This window comes from Gadus chalcogrammus, chromosome 9, assembly GCF_026213295.1.
Source record: "Gadus chalcogrammus isolate NIFS_2021 chromosome 9, NIFS_Gcha_1.0, whole genome shotgun sequence".
Taxonomy (NCBI): Eukaryota; Metazoa; Chordata; class Actinopteri; order Gadiformes; family Gadidae; genus Gadus; species Gadus chalcogrammus.
This window is the reverse complement of record NC_079420.1, coordinates 2,480,770-2,497,960: the sequence shown is the minus strand read 5'-3', so window position 1 is coordinate 2,497,960 and position 17,191 is coordinate 2,480,770. Positions and strand designations below refer to the sequence as shown.

The window sequence follows — 17,191 nt, the reverse complement described above, 5'->3', positions numbered from 1 at the left end:
AGATAAAGCAACACGATGTAAGCTAAATATGACCAGAATATTGTTAAAAGTCTTTTTAAAGCGTGAATCTCTCCGTAAGGGTTTAAGAGTGGCGAACCGGTGAATGTGTGAACAACACAAGTCGATTCAATTTGTAAAGACATTCTCCCCATCATCTAGAGACACACAGGAATGTGAATGTTTACTGGTGTTAACAGGAAGACACACAGTCCCGGACACTATTCACCACATCCAGCCCACTGGCTCCAGCCCCCCCCCCCACCCCATCCCAACAAGGGTTATTAATTAGTCCAGCTCATTAATCAACTCATTTAGAGTAGAGGGGTGCCCGAAGGATTCATGAGTTTGAAGGTCCTGAATAGAGCTGGCTATTAACTAAGAGCAATTAGATTTGCTTCAGAGTTTAAATCAGACCCAATCAACTGGTTTACCAACCTTCTCAGAGAGGTTGTTGCTTCCATTTGTTAAAATCAAATCAAACTCTGTCTCTCTCTCTCTCTCTCTGTCTCTCTCTCTCTCTCTCTGTCTCTCTCTCTCTCTCTCTCTCTCTCTCTCTCTGTCTCTGTCTCATTCTCTCTCTCTCCTCCCCCTCCCCTCTCTCTCTCTCTCTCTCTCTCTGTCTCTCTCTCTCTCTCTCGTTCTCTCTCTCTCTCTCTCTCTCTCTCTCTCTCTCTCTCTCTCTCTCTCTCTCTCTCTCTCTCTCTCTCTCTCTCTCTCTCTCTCTCTCTCTCTCTCTGTCTCATTCTCTCTCTCTCCTCCCCCTCCCCTCTCTCTCTCTGTCTCTCTCTGTCTCTCTCTCGTTCTCTCTCTCTCTCTCTCTCTCTCTCTCTCTCTCTCTCTCTCTCTCTCTCTCTCTCTCTCTCTCTCTCTCTCTCTCTCTCTCTCTCTCTCCCTCCCTCTCTCTGTCTCTCTCTCTCTCTCTCTCTCTCTCCCCCCCCCCCCTCTCTACATTAACGTCCACCTCTCTCTCCCCATGTGTTCAGTGATCCTGACCTTTGTGAACTGCTACAGCGTGAAGGCCGCCACGCGGGTGCAGGACTTCTTCGCGGCCGCCAAGCTGCTGGCCCTGGGCATGATCATCATCATTGGCTTTGTGCAGATTGGGAAAGGTAAGTCAGTTAGGCCCCAACAGAGGGTCCAGCAACATGCACATCTAGAGCCCAAAGCACACAGAGCACCCATTGGCTCGTTTGTAGCACTAGCCAAATGATAGAGAGGATACACTTTCATCTGGGGTACGCCTGATCGCCGATGTAGCAGGGCTCTACATTTCCCCCCGACCTCAAACAGTGTATCTTGGCGCGGAAACGTGGATATATTTGTGTCTCTCTCGACACGGCGCTGCGCATTGGACTTTAGGCACAACAAGACACAAGATGAAACAACGTGGTTCAAAATGGACACCCAACGGCGCCTGGCAAGCCGGCCTAGTGTCTGCGAATGTCCCCTGAAACGGCTCCCACATCAAGTAATCTCATCTAATCCTAAGAGATAGCACTTCCACGTGCCTTGAAGGATGGAAATGAAGAGAAGAAGAAGAAGAAGAATTTAAATCAGTACAGAGCCAATTCCTTGGCAAACCTAATCGCCCAAGATGTTTGGACACACTCTATGGGCTTTTCAGTGCAGTGTCTCTGAGGACCCCAGAGACCGGTCACACACCAAGTCATCCCAACTAATCCTAAGAAGTGAAACATCATAATGACCAATTGGCCCAAATGTGCACCCATTGTATTTGTATGTGGCTCGACTACACTGACCAACAGGAATGGTTTGGTCTAACCAACCATCATTCAGCTACTCCAGGTGTGGGCGAATGGCCAGTGTAGTGCTCTGTGGTTTGATCTACAGGATCAACAACACCTTAGCCTGTGAGCTATGCAGGTTTTCTTGAAAATGAAACTCGGACCATATCAAAAGGTGATTTCCTGTCGTGTGTAGTTACAATCACACTGTCATTGTCACCATCTATTCATTTGTGTGCAAATGTGCAAAGCTCTTTGCCACATTCGTGCCAGGGGAAGGTACGCTTCCCATAACCAAATCTGGTGCCAGCCTTGTTTGGTAACCGTCCTTAATTCCACCAGAGAATAGGCCGTGTTGAAGTGGATTACCTGTTGCTGCCTACTGGAGAGTAGCCCATTGCTCATTAAGGTCACACGATTCTTTGGGAGCAATTCCGTAGTACAAGGCTACAGAGAAACACAGTACACTACTGTAGTTCACTTCACACACGGCACCGGTTGTCTGAAACAAAATCAGTAATGGACCACTAATAATGTCTCAAAGAGAAATAATATGATGTGAGCACCTTTATATAAAATATTAAAGGAGATTAGGAGAATAAGGTTCTGCAGCCTTAAGCCGTATTCAGTCTTTTTTTACATAGGAGCATTAAAGTGTTGTGACCGTGTGGACTGTAACCAAAGCAAGTGCTCCTATTGTGCAAGCTCCAGACACAGAATGGATGCATGTTTTGAGACGAGGTTGTGCGAGTAGATTTTATGGATTTGGCATGCAATGTTATGGTGCATTACTGCCACCAACTGGCATGGAGTTAGGACCGAGAATAGCACACGGCCGAAATGCCAGACGTACTTCACTTCCCTACTTCACTTCCTTGCCTGGTGTTCGACACCTCACACAGAAACTGCAACTTTGGTCCTGTTTACACCGAGCCTCCAATCGGCAGTGGACAGCTGAGTTTGTCAGTCCACACCTGGCAATAGAATGCTGTTCCACGCGTGAATCCAGTGGGGAGCTTGCGATCAGATCTCACTTCCTCTCTTTATATATATCTAAACACTCAAACGGAACTCCGGACACATTTGCGTAAACACCGCTGAGAGAATCTGGCTGTATGCCCCAGACCCCAGACCGCCTCGTGGGTGGTCTGAAGGCTACGTTATGGTTCCACGTCGACCCGACATAACGACCACGCGGACGCTTCAACGCAGTCCATAACCTGTTTTGGTTCTGCGTCGGGTTTTAGTGAGCGGACCAATCCCATCCCTTTGCCGTTGCGTTGCCTCGACGGAAGGCTCAGCTGAGGACGTATGTATGAAATCGGCGAGTGTTTATCTTAATGAGCCAATGCTTTTATCTAATCCGATACCGTTATCAAAACAGCTTCTTTGGTATGCGAACAAGCTCCTTTTTACGCAGCGCAAGGGGGTTTGCGCACCCCTTGCGTCCTTCGGACCCTCCTTGCGTCCACCGCAAGGGCCTGATGTGCGCCTCCCAAAAATTGCCACCTTGCGTCGAGGCGACGTCGCAGCAAGGGCTGTGATTGGTCCGCTAACATAAACCCGACACAGAACCCAAACAGGTTCAGTACTGCCTGGTCATTGCGTTGCATAAACGTCCGGCCATGGCTCTACCTTAATCGTTCAACACTGCGTGTTACAGCAGGGAGAAGGGGAAGTTTGTCTTTTGAATTCCTGCCAGCTGTTTTTATCTGGGCTTGGAATGTTTGTGTTGAATCCCAAACACGGAAGGACGAAGAGTGACACGAACATTTCCATCCCTGAGCGAGGGGAGCGCGGCCTGTGAGTTCTGTGTCTTGTCATTTTCTGAAGTATGATTTAATTAGTGTAAAATCGCATGAAATTGAGAATCATCGCATTTTCGTTCCCGTTTAAATCTACGTGTTAAAAGACCATATTCTAAAAGTACATTTTGGACCCTGATTGAGCGTATTTAAGCAGGTAGTGGTGAGGTATCTTTCTCAGGGATAATCAAACCTTGCGTTTACCTGTTCAGGCATTTGTTATCTGCAATACTCTCAAACTGATGAATTTGCTCTACGTGTGTGTGTGTGTGTGTGTGTGTGTGTGTGTGTGTGTGTGTGTGTGTGTGTGTGTGTGTGTGTGTGTGTGTCTGTGTTTATTGTTATTTTCAGTCCAAGTTCAGTGCTGGATAAGGGCGCTTCTGTAAGCTCTTAAGCACCACGAGAAATCCCCCCCCCTGCCTTCATATTTGTCTGTAGGCTTACTACTTTGTACAGCCTTAACCCCCCCTCACACATACACACATACTCAGTCACACACCTCAGTGATTTCTGTTATACCTCCCCAGTCAGACCTTTCTGTTTGGGGTCCCTTCTGCCTGTATAATCATCTCTGAGTTGTTTCTATGTGCGGACCAGTAAACCACATGCAGGCCGCGTGTATTAGAACTGTCAATCTTCTGCTATGTATTCCCATTCAAATTTCACTCGACGGCGCTTATATAATTAGCAGCGTTGAAGATCCTTTTACGTTGAACACAATTGTCGGTTGGGATTTTTTTTCACACGACAATAAGATAACAAATCATTGAGTTGGGTGGGACTGTACACACACCGCCATTTCCCTTTCGACATTAATTGTATTCAGATAAATCCATTTCACCAATTACGCCCGGTTATCTTTGTCACAGTCACAATGGCCATGGTACAAGTTGTAGGGCAAGGCAGGGATGATCATTATCTCTATTTGTGGTATCAATCATTCATCTCGCTTATTTTAGTTTTTGAACCAGGAAACAACCTTAAAAAACAAAGGGATCTGAAACATGCATGTATTAAACATTGCACTACCACTTTAATCACCTTTATATACATGGGATATTCCCTCTGTCATTTCGCTGGGGTGATAATTATAGGAATACGCCTCATATTCGCATCGTGGCAGTTTTCAACGTGCCTCAAAACGTTATTTTTCATCAGGTGTTATTTCGTTTGCACATGTGGGTAAGTCATGGCGAGATTTACTTAGGTTAGCCAACACATTTAAAAAAAATAGAAGACACATTGGTATATTAATTTCAGCAATCGATTATTATAAATGTTCTACTATTCAATTTATAGTCGTCTCCCGATTCGTTCCACAAGTTCAAGTTCTTGGTAGCGGTTCAGACAGTGGGGTGTCTTCCATGCGGTGTGCCTTTCCTAATCCGATGAAAGCCTGTAATGGTACTGAACAGGGCTCCACTGTTGTCCTACACAAATCCAATGTTTTCATATCCACACGTGTAGATGTGACGAAAACTTAAGTTCAATCCGGGTATTGGGGAAGTCTGGTTCGACTGGTTGTTAGCACGTTTTGGGGTTTTTCAATAGAAAACATGAGTTATGCCTTATCCTGGTTAAGTCAGGTGGAAGTGCATGTAATTACTGCTTTCGGTCTTTTAAGAGAGCCTAGATCATATGGAATTATCCAAATTCAGAACAATCATTGTTGCAACTGTTTCCACATACACACATGCGCACTGCACACACTCTTCATATTCATTATGTCATAAATAAAGTACTTTCTTCCACTTACATCTGCTCTTTAAATAATCGATCATTGTTGACAGTTATTTTGTTGCTTTATTATTAAGCCAATCAAAGCAAGTCATCAACGGTACTGCACCGTTTGGATTCAACAACAGGAAGTGCATGCCGTGTAACACAGAATTTTTTAAGAGTTCAGAGAGGGAGATGTGAGATGACGATGTTTTTGAGAAGTGGCAGTTGATTGGGTGGGGGCGAGGGAGGGGGAGCGGCCGGCGATGTTTTGGTCGGGAGGAGGAGGGAGGGTGGATGGGGGGGGGGGAGGGTTCTTAGTGGGACCATACACTCACATGATTGCCTTTTAAGCCTAGTGAGAGGGTTGGTGCGGTGTGGGTGGAATGACGCTCACATGAGCAGCAATTAGCTTCCTGCAGGTTTTAACAATCAGAAGAATAGACACGAGGGAGACTCTGCGAGGGGTGCTGGTGAGTGTGGTGGTAGGAGGAAGGAGGGGTAGGTCTAATCACGCTACCAAAGAGCTTACGGCTAATATGGGACCCCCCCCCCCCCCCATTGCTGTACCAACACAGCCATACGCTGTTGGTTTAACAACCGACTCTGTGTCTGAGAATGTGTGTGTGTTTTTGTGTGTGTGTGTGTGTGTGTGTGTGTGTGTATCTGTCTGTGTATGTGTGTCATGGGGAAGGGCTAGGAATGTAGCCAAATCTCGTCTGCCCCAGGTCATGACCCAGGCATGCCCGGGACACGCCCTGATTTAGAGACCTAGGCCTCCCTGTTTCACCGGGGGTCAATCTCTGATCAGCCTCCAGCTCCCCCAGGTTTTCTGTCCTGTGCATTTTGAAACGGTTGCCCTGTAATCGTCTAAATCGCTGTACACCGCACCAATCACACTGGATAACCATGGCAACCAGACCGTTGAGTTGGATGTGCGCGCACACACTGTGGTGAAATCCACAGGGTGTGTTCGGACAGCGGCCTCCGACTTATATCTTGATGATAATTAAACCGTCCAATCGTCTTGTCTGTCTACCAGGAGATACAGTCGGCCTGCTTCCAGAAAACTCCTTTGAGGGCTCCAACTATGACTTTGGCAACATCGGTCTTGCTCTCTACAGCGGACTGTTTGCATACGGTGGCTGGTAAGGGACCATAATCACCTTCAGAAGCGTACGTTGAATCAAGCCTCCCACTCGCATTTTGACCCGATGCCTTCGATAATATTTGGTTTCTGTTATTACTTTTCTTCTCTGCTCTAAATTCTGTACCGGTAGTTATTGTTTGAATTGTTTACTTCTCAGTTACAAAAGCATTTAAGGAATTCAAAATAAACGCATTTTTTATGAGTGTGGTATTGAACAAAGATGTCTTCTGATTTCAGGAACTACCTGAACTTTGTTACAGAGGAGATGATCGACCCTTACAGGTAAGCAATCAAATAAAAAGATGCAATCCAAATAAAAGGCTTAGCTATTTACCTCCAACTTCATCCTCCTCAATGAATTGACATATAGTTAATACAAATAGGACAGGTGCTTTGCATTCAAGTGGAAGCAAGGACTATTAATAAAAATAATGATTAATACCCAATATTAATGATTTACTCACTATAGAGTCAATAGACACAGACAGATCAAATGAAAGTGCTCAAAAACCTGGAGGCACATCGGTTTTATGTGTGCAATTAGGTTCACAAATGTGAAAAGTGGGAAAGTACTTCCCGTTTATCCGCTTATACTTCTCCTAAGTCACTATGCTTAGGATGGGTTGTTCCAACGGTAAACAGACAAAAACGTTAGGCTCATTAAAGGAGCAGTTAGCAAGATTTAGAGCAGATTCCAATTACTCACAAGAATTAGAAAACACAGAAAAAAGGATAAATCATCCCCCAGACTTCAATTGAAACGACGTCCAATCGTGCACGCGTAGATCAGCGCATTTCGGTAGAGAAAGGCAACCAGGAACGTGACTTGATTTTACTGATTGGTAGCTACCAAACTAGCCGATTATTTGGGCCGGGGGTTGAACAGTTCATGACAGAATTTATGTGGTTTTCATAGCATTTCACGTTTTTGGCCGAACATTGGATTAACAGATGACTGCTGGAAGTTTATGAGTAATTAGATCATTTTGAATTAATTTTTGTACAGGAAATTGCCTGCTGCTCCTTTAACCTTGCTAGATATCATCAAACCTTAGGCCTCAGCACATCACCAGCCTCCAAGAAAACCAGCTCTGCAATTTGCAGACAGCTTAAACTCTGGGACAATCCCCTTCTCTCTTGTTATAAACTACTAATTATTCTGCGTAATTAACTGTTCTCTCCTCTCTCTCTCTCTCACTCACTCAGGAATCTCCCTCTGGCCATCATCATCTCTCTACCCATCGTCACCGTGGTGTACGTCCTCACCAACCTGGCCTACTTCACCACCCTCACCCCTGAGCAGATGCTTGTTTCGGAGGCTGTTGCAGTGGTGAGTGTGCACCATGCACCCAAACTCAAAAATATAGCATATTTATTTGTATAGTGCAGTATTATTTAATGTTTTGCTCTCTAATCTGTTCTCCTGTCTTAATGAACAGATCAGTGTTGTTCATTGTTCTGCTCTCTGATCTGTTCTGTCTCCTGTCTTAATGAACAGATCAGTGTTCTTCATTGTTCTGCTCTCTGATCTGTTCTGTCTCCTGTATTAATGAACAGATCAGTGTTCTTCATTGTTCTGCTCTCTGATCTGTTCTGTCTCCTGTATTAATGAACAGATCAGTGTTGTTCATTGTTCTGCTCTCTGATCTGTTCTGTCTCCTGTATTAATTAACAGATCAGTGTTCTTTATTGTTCTGCTCTCTGATCTGTTCTGTCTCCTGTCCTAATGAACAGGACTTTGGAAACTTCCACTTGGGTCCGATGGCGTGGATCATCCCGGTGTTCGTTGGCCTGTCCTGCTTCGGATCAGTCAATGGCTCTTTGTTCACCTCTTCCAGGTTAGAAAAACACGCACGCACGCACGCACAGGACTCCTTTCACTACTTCAAACTCATTTACATGCACTCACGCAAGCATGCAAGGACAGTACACCTTTTCACTACATCAAACTCATTTACAGACGACATACCCGTACCCTAGCCTGGTCCTACCAGACTCTCCTACTTCATTTCTGGACTCAATTGACAAACGTTCACTCACTTGAAGGCGGGGGTCTGTTGAAGTTTAAAACTATTGGATCTGCCCAGTGCCACTCTGGATCTTCCCGTTGCGCGCAGGCTGTAAACAAACCAAACACTGTGCGTGAAGATGTCCGTCAACGAGAGCTGACTTTAACAGCATTGTTCTCAGCCACGCCCTCTGTTCGCTGATTGGACGCAGAAAATTTGGACGGCGAACACCCACTAACATACCACAGACCCCGAGCTAGTACTGAAGGGAAATTCAAATTGAGCGGAAGTACTTAGGCGGGCGGAGCCAGGCTACCCGTACACAGGCATAGCTGCGGAGGATGACGCTCGTACCTAAACCATGTTAACGTCTGTGTTCCCTCCCTCGCAGGTTGTTCTTCGTTGGTTCCAGGGAAGGTCACCTGCCCAGCCTGCTGTCCATGATCCACCCCACACTGCTGACACCTCTGCCCTCCCTCATCTTCACCGTACGCCCCCCCCCCCACCCCCCCTCTCACACTATGCACCGCAGCATGGAGTCACTGCAGCACTGGAGTCACTGCAGCACTGGAGTCACTGCAGCACTGGAGTCACTGCAGGCACTGAGTCACTGCAGCACTGGAGTCACTGCAGCACTAGAGTCACTGCAGCACTAGAGTCACTGCAGCACTGGAGTCACTGCAGCACTGGAGTCACTGCAGCACTGGAGTCACTGCAGCATTAGAGTCACTGCAGCACTGGAGTCACTGCAGCACTAGAGTCACTGCAGCACTAGAGTCACTGCAGCACTAGAGTCACTGCAGCACTGGAGTCACTGCAGCACTGGAGTCACTGCAGCACTGGAGTCACTGCAGCACTAGAGTCACTGCAGCGTTAGAGTCACTGCAGTCACTGAGTCACTGCAGCGCTGGAGTCACTGCAGCGCTGGAGTCACTGCAGCACTGGAGTCACTGCAGCACTAGAGTCACTGCAACACTGGAGTCACTGCAACACTGGAGTCACTGCAACACTGGAGTCACTGCAACACTGGAGTCACTGCACTGTTAGAGTCACTGCAGCACTGGAGTCACTGCAACACTGGAGTCACTGCACTGTTAGAGTCACTGCAGCACTGGAGTCACTGCACTGTTAGAGTCACTGTAGCACTGGAGTCACTGCAGCGCTGGAGTCACTGCAGCACTGGAGTCACTGCAGCACTGGAGTCACTGCAGCACTGGAGTCACTGCCATGCTAGTCTCACAGATCAGGCTTTAGATTGCTAATCTAACATCTGATATATTCATATTTCTTCTGACCAATAGGGTCGCGTAATCGGCCAAACTCGGCCAACACTAGTAACATTAACCTGATAACACGCTAAAATAGGTCTGTAAGGGTTTCAACCCAGCACCATGAAGACTGGGCACTGTAGAAACACACTTGAAATCCCTTCTTGAAGCTTGAACATCGTGTCTTGACACCAATGTTCTGAATGATAAGTGTGTAAGGGTTTCCACCCGCAGCATCAAGACTGGCCACTTTAGAAATACACTTATTAGAATCCCTTCTGAAAGCTTAATCCACTCGCACAAACGGCCATCATCAATAGAGCCTCTCCACAACAAGTGTAACTGAACCCCTTTCATGTTTCTGTTTCCGGACCGTGCTCTGTGCCGCCTGCCCTCAGTAGCTCTACTATGACGTAGTGGGACTGTTGGAGCCCAGATAACTACCATTTCAATGCCACGTACACAGCAGACAATCTGGAAAAGTGACGTTTTGAAAAAACTCCTGCGTTTTCTCATTCTGCCCTCATACAGCGAATAACTCCCCCTCTCTCTCGTTCTCCCTTTCTCCCCCTCTCTCCTTCTCCTCCCTTTTTCTCCCCTTTCTCCCCTCTCTCTCCTCCCTTTCTCCCCTCACTCTCGTTCTCCTCCCTCTCTCCCCCCCTCTCTCCTTCTCCTTTCCCCCCCTCTCTCATCTCTCTCCCCCTCTCTCGTTCTCCTCCCTCTCCCCCTCTCTCTCCTTCTCCCCCCTCTCTCCCCCTCTCTCTCCTTCTCCCCCCTCTCTCCCCCTCTCTCCTCTCGTTCTCCTCCCTCTCTCCCCCTCTCTCTTCTCCTCCCTCTCTCCCCCTCTCTCCTCTCGTTCTCCTCTCTCCTCCCCCTCTCTCTCGTTCTCCTCCCTCTCTCCCCCTCTCTCACCTCCCTCTCTCCCCCTCTCTCTCCTTCTCCTCCCTTTCTCCGCCTCTCTCTCCTTCTCCTCCCTCTCTCCCCCTCTCTCTCCTTCTCCTCCCCCCCCCCTCTCCCTCTCTTCCCTCCACAGTGTGCCATGACCCTCCTCTACGCCTTCTCCAATGACATCTTCTCCGTCATCAACTTCTTCAGCTTCTTCAACTGGCTCTGCATCGCCATGGCGATCGTGGGAATGATGTGGCTGCGCTACAAGAAGCCTGAGCTGGAGAGGCCGATCAAGGTGAGGAGGGGAGAGGGACGGAGCGATCGCGGCTGGTGTCCTTGGTCAATGGGCTCGTGTGTGTAACTCTGGAAATAACCACGGGGCAGAAAAAGACGAGAGCGCACTTCAGGTGGGAAAGTTTCACACAAAGTGTATAATAAAGTAAGGAATAATTTTTATTTAAGTCTTTTATTGAACATGGTTAAAAAAAAATAAATAATACAAACAAAAACAATTGAGCAGTAAAAAAGGAAAGAAATAAATTAAAAACAAACAAATGGGGTCCTCACGATCCTAAGCAACAAATACATAACTCAAATAACATAGTTCATGTTCAAAAGGGATAGGAAGAAGTTAAGAAAAACTTTTCTGGTCCTACCCCCTCTTATCCACCTCAAGGCAGGGCAATAAACAGTTTGATATGCCCGGCTCGTGGACGGTTTACCTTCCACGAGCCGGGCATATCAAACTGTTTATTGCCCTGCCTTGAGGTGATTATTCAGTTTATTCTACTTCTCGCCGGCCAACATAATAAAACAATTCAAATACTTGAATAATTAGCCTTTTTCTTATTGGTATTGCATGCTTATTAAATGTATTCTCTGTTTAAGTTCATCTCCCTCGAAAAGTAGTTCCCTTTAGAACTACGGTGAATAACGTTAGCTCAGCTGTAGGTAACTTGTTTCTATAGCAACCGCACAAGGCTGCATCTGATCACTAGTTTAATAACGTAGTTGCTACATTCGTATAAAGTCAGCTTTAATGACGATCGATCCTTATTCCAAATAACTTTTATTTGCAATAAATGTAGGCTATAACAAAATTATTGCTGTAGAAAACGATACAAGCGGCGTATTGATCTACTGTGCTCAGTCCGCAGCAAGTAGAACCGACAAGTCAGCGGGCAATATGCCGGATTAATGCACCCCTCCCAGCCAATCAGAATCTAGCATTCTTAAATGAAGTAGAATAAAGTAGAAGCCCTTCTGTATAAAACGTATAGACATGTAATGGGGGGGGGGGGGGGGGGATTCTTTTTCCGCCTTTAAGCCGGCAGTGAGGGCGGTAACGACGCCTATAAAAGGGGTGTAGTGACATGGCGGGTCGGGGGGTGACGTTACGAGGACGTGTAATGTGTGCGACCGCCACCGGGGGGTTTAATCATCCCTGAGGAGGTTAGCGAAGACGGTGAGCAGACGCACCTCAACACTCTCTGTTGTACCTCTCCGGGTTGCTGATGTTGACGCATGTGACTCTGCGTCCCACCGGAACGCCGGCGTGCTATGGAAAAGCACACGGGGGGGGGGGGGGCACGATGATGGATTTTCATGACTGCGATATTATTGGATCTCTGTGCAAACAGGAAGAGACACTCGACGCAAAACCTGTAAGAGGAACGTTTGAAATGGACCGTGGAGGCTTGAGCTGCCGGCGTGGTTAAATGATCGTATTTACTCGCTGCATTGTAAAGTAAGATCAACATGAATGCCTCTTCTGGCCCTTTATCTTGTGCCTGATGGACCGCATGAGACAGAGTCTCTCTTTCCGGGTCCTGGAAAGAAACAATGAAATGATAGATAAAAATTATGTAATCAGTTTAAAGTACCGGTACTTCCAAAGAGCCGTACTGAGGCGCATTGAGTGTTTTGGCAAGCTTAGGTGTGTGTCAACGTGTGCTTGTATGTGTGTGTGTGTGTGTGTGTGTGTGTGTGTGTGTGTGTGTGTGTGTGTGTGTGTGTGTGTGTGTGTGTGTGTGTGTGCGAGCGCATGTGTGTGCCTAAGTTGGGAAGGCAGTGGCTCCTGAATAGACCAGTACCAGCAAGTTTGGGAAACACATAGAGGACCTGTGTGTGTGTGTGTGTGTGTGTGTGTGTGTGTGTGTGTGTGTGTGTGTGTGTGTGTGTGTGTGTGTGTGTGTGTGTGTGTGTGTGTGTGTGTGTGTGTGTGTGTGTGTGTGTGTGTGTGTGTGTGTGTGTGTGTGTGTGTGTGTGCCGCCCTATTGGAGTCCGACGGCTGTCCCTGGCCTAGCTCGTTGGCATGGTGATACGTGTTGATGAGGAGAGTCTGCCAATGCAGCCAACTGAAAGAGGCCAGATAGATCTATTAATCTCCCCTTCCGTGCGGGTCCGTGTGTCCGTGCCCGCGCATGCATCCCCGTCCGCGCGTAGCAGGGGTGCTGTGGGGAGAGGGTGGCAACACGGCGCCCTCATCAACCAGGCCACATTACTCTATGTCGCGTCGCTCTTTCTCTCCTGCCTCAGCCGTTCGCCTCCCGCCCTCTGTGCTACTGCTGCCCCCAGAAACGACAGAGCAGCCCCCATCCTCCGTGGCCTACTACATATCCCATCATGCAGCAGACAGCCACTCAGTGTGTATTCCGCTAGCAGATGAGAGGGAGTGATGGCAGTGGTGAAGCTCTCCACCATAGCCGGTCGATAACAAAACCAGGAGCTTACGGCTCGCTGACACTTTAACACGGCCTGGGTTCATCTGCACTATGTCAATGTAGGGGTTTAACCACCTGTGTGTCTGTGTGTCCGTGTGTGTGTGTGTGTGTGTGTGTCTGTGTGTGTGTGTGTGTGTGCGTGTCCAGGTGAACATCCTGCTGCCTATCAGCTTCGTGCTGGCGTGCCTCTTCCTCATCGTGGTGTCCATCTGGAAGACGCCCAAGGAGTGCGCCATCGGCTTCGGCATCATCGCCACTGGCGTGCCCGTCTACTTCTTCGGCGTCTGGTGGAAGACCAAGCCCAAGTGGCTCCTGCAGGGCATATGTGAGTCTGAGAACAACTTATGTGTGTGTGTGTGTGTGTGTGTGTGTGTGTGTGTGTGTGTGTGTGTGTGTGTGTGTGTGTGTGTGTGTGTGTGTGTGTGTGTGTGTGTGTGTGTGTGTGTGTGTGTGTGTGTGTGTGTGTGTGTGTGTGTGTGTGTGTGTGTGTGTGTGCGTGGGTGCGTTTGAATGTCCATGGAAATGCTTCTTAACCTCTCTGCGCATTTGTTAAAGAAACACGTATGCTGTGTGTGTGTGTGTGTGTTTGTGTGTGTGTGTGTGGGTGTGTGTGTGTGTGTGTGTTTGTGTGTGTGTGTGTGTGTGTGTATCTGTGTCTGTGTGTCTGTGTGTCTGTGTGTGTGTGTCTACAGTCGAGACGACCGCGCTGTGTCAGAAGATGATGGAGGTGGTGCCTCAGTCCTAGAGTGGACTCCCTCCGCCCAGATCGGCCATGATGTCACCGTCGGTGTATCCTGGCTCTCTCAAAACGGATGCAGACTGATATCTGTGGAACCTTTTTTCGGACAATGCACACACCCCCCACACACACGTGCACACACACACACACACACACACACACACACACACACACACACACACACACACACACACACACACACACACACACACACACACACACACACACACACACACACACACACACACACACACACACACACACACACACACACACAGACTCAACACACCCTATCTGTGCGGTTGAGATAAGGACAGGAAGGTTTCGACACTCTGAGCAGCAGAGCAGTATTCAAAATGTGTTATTTTTGCGCTAGGTATTTGCTGCTGTCGGTGTGGCCTTATTTCGTAGTCTTTCTTTTCTACATGTTTTCGTCTGCAACTAACATAAGAAGGCGTAGTCGATGAGGAGGAGTAATTTAATGTTTGCGGTGTGTCATATTTCAGTGAATAACGTTTTTATAGTGCATTCTCTCGTGCAGTTATTGTCTAACTTAGAATGTCCTCCATTCCCATCAAACCCTGTTCAGAGCGCAGTGCCTTTCTGGGCCAACACAAGCCTGTTTGACTTGTTCAGTAGCTATGTCGCAGTCCACTGGAAACCTGGCCTCCACTAGGCCACTTTGCAAGCCTGAGCACAGACTTTCTATACTTTTTCTTTGTTCGGTTCACACTCAGGATCTCTTTTAGTCTCCTATCAATTCAAACACTCATTCAGTGTAGTTTACGATGAATCTGGCTGCCAGACCGCAAGAGAGTACTGGTTTCTGCCCAGTACCACGCCCTGAGAACCATTTGAACTAGTTACCTCCTTGTGGTGGGTATTCAATTTCCTCGGATCACTCTTGCAGAGAGCAATCTGCTTTGTTGCGCAACATAGTTTTGCAGCATACCGATGCATTTCAGAGAGAGCCCCCTGAAACAACCACACTGGCCTCACACGAGGCTTAGCTGGCACTGGCACACACAATCTGTGTCTCCAATCCAACCAACCACCACCAGAAAAGGTGGCTTGCAGATGAGGCGTTGGTGTACGAAATATGTCTTAACAAGCCTGCCACGTCGCAGTGACTCACCATGCGCCCCCTATAGGCCAGATTCAGTGTTTCGGTTGGAATAGCGACAAAGGGATCCAACATCAGACTCTCACCTGCATTCGGTCGTTCATTCAGGCAACCTGCTATAGACCACAGCAATGTGATCAACCTGCTTGAAAGAATCATCGTTTTTCTCGATGATTGTGCTTGTATTTGTGTGTGTGTGTGTGTGTGTGTGTGTGTGTGTGTGTGTGTGTGTGTGTGTGTGTGTGTGTGTGTGTGTGTGTGTGTGTGTGTGTGTGTGTGTGTGTGTGTGTGTGTGTGTGTGTGACAAAGTGATCACGTGTTTGACATGTGTTTGACCGTCTAATCGGTATGTATGCCCAGATGTAGCCTTCTCTTGATGTGTTGAACTCTTGGATGCCACGAGTGTCTATAAGTCAGAGTGTGTATAATTCTAAAGGATGAGATTCTGTGTTTGTTACGGATTGAGCGTCAACGAAGCATCTCTGCTTAGCACATTGGTGTAGTTATGTTCAATATTCTTAATTCACACGTGATACGGTTGTGATGCATGGAAGATGTATTTGGCGTTGGTGGTTTTAGGGAAAGAACAGATGGACGGACAGACAAGATGATGTCCACTAGCTTCACCATGTACGACACGAAGGAACGGAGACGACAAGAAGGAACGGAGACGACAGGATGCAGAATAGATTTTTTGAGGGCAGAAGTTGAGAAAGTGTAGAAAGATGCACATTAGGACTAAAACGAATTATAGAAATGTTTTCATTGTTCCATTTCTGCTCTGAAAGTGTGGAATACCTTTTCTTTCTTTTTCATGTTTTTCTGTTAGTTTTTTTTCTATTAAGTTTATTGTCACATACTTACTGCTAGTTACGGACCAAAACCTAAAGACCTCCATAGTGGAGTCGGATGAGATCGGATATCCCATCCATTAACCAGGGTAGGCTAGACGTGTGTTTATCAGTAGCCGCCACTAACACTCCAGAATCCACAGTAAAGTACAGTAACTCGTAGGACTGTAGAGTTTATTTATTTATTCCTAGGAATGTTTTATGTATTGTTAATCCCGTTACAGTTTTACAGGGCATTTTGTGCAAAGTGCTCATAAAATAAACCTGCTTTTTTTTTTTATCTTGTGGTCGGTTACTTTCTTCTTGTGATTGGTTTATTTTTACCGAACCACGCGAGAGTACTCATGCACACACACGCTCGCAAAAACATGATTTAGTTCTATAGGTGTGCCGAAATTATCAAAGCTATAATATAGCATGGATTAAATAATAGCATTTTTTATGCCTATCATCCTCACCACACATATTTCATCCAGCATTTTGGTCATTAAACATGCAAACAACAAGTGTGTACAAAAATGTCATAAAAAATATATATAATTGTCAACTTTTCCTCCCGAAAAGACAGAAGGAACGGGAACTTCATTAAGTTCTTGTATCATAGCGCCTTGAATTCATTTCAGTTAAATGATGACAATATGGCTACTGCAGAACATGAACACCAGCGGGACCTCTTTGGTATACAACGTATACAAGCGTTGGTTCATAAGTCGGTTGGAGCATGCTCGGACAACCAGATGCCATCATTCTTGGTTCTATAGACCAGTGGCGGAGTAGATAATACACTATATATACAGGCTGCCTCGCTAGGCTCCAGCCTGGTTACCAACTGTCTCACCGTTTTCAACCGCCTCTCCGAGCAGGAAATGTCTTAGCTCTGTGAGACAGTAAGATGGAAGAAAGACTTTTTGTGAACAATAGCGGGGGGGGGGGGGGGAAGTGAAAAGAGATTATATCAGAGTCTGGAACGGCCTCACTATACGTACTGCTGTGTGCTGTTCAGCAAAAGCCCACATGCCTCTTTCAAACAGTGCTGCCATGGGAAACTGAGTAGTGTTTACCCTTGTTCAGACCCATTAACACCAAACATTCAATTCACTGGCAGCTTTCAGAAATGCCAGTATGCCCCACTCATGTTCCCACTTGTGGATTCAAACGGAACGGTCCAGAA

At 47.0% G+C, this 17,191-nt stretch overlaps 1 protein-coding gene across 1 annotated transcript in view; it reads left to right on the top strand.

Moving 5' to 3' along the window:
* slc7a5 (solute carrier family 7 member 5) overlaps positions 1-16,650 on the top strand; it is a 21,678-nt gene extending 5,028 nt beyond the window's left edge. The window contains exons 2-10 of the mRNA XM_056598680.1: positions 984-1,109; positions 6,312-6,417; positions 6,657-6,701; positions 7,626-7,749; positions 8,154-8,257; positions 8,820-8,916; positions 10,730-10,879; positions 13,455-13,632; positions 14,000-16,650. Coding sequence (XP_056454655.1) covers positions 984-1,109; positions 6,312-6,417; positions 6,657-6,701; positions 7,626-7,749; positions 8,154-8,257; positions 8,820-8,916; positions 10,730-10,879; positions 13,455-13,632; positions 14,000-14,052 — 983 coding nt within the window. The 3' untranslated portion in view covers positions 14,053-16,650. The remainder of the gene's footprint in view (positions 1-983; positions 1,110-6,311; positions 6,418-6,656; positions 6,702-7,625; positions 7,750-8,153; positions 8,258-8,819; positions 8,917-10,729; positions 10,880-13,454; positions 13,633-13,999) is intronic.
* Positions 16,651-17,191: the final 541 nt, after the last annotated feature.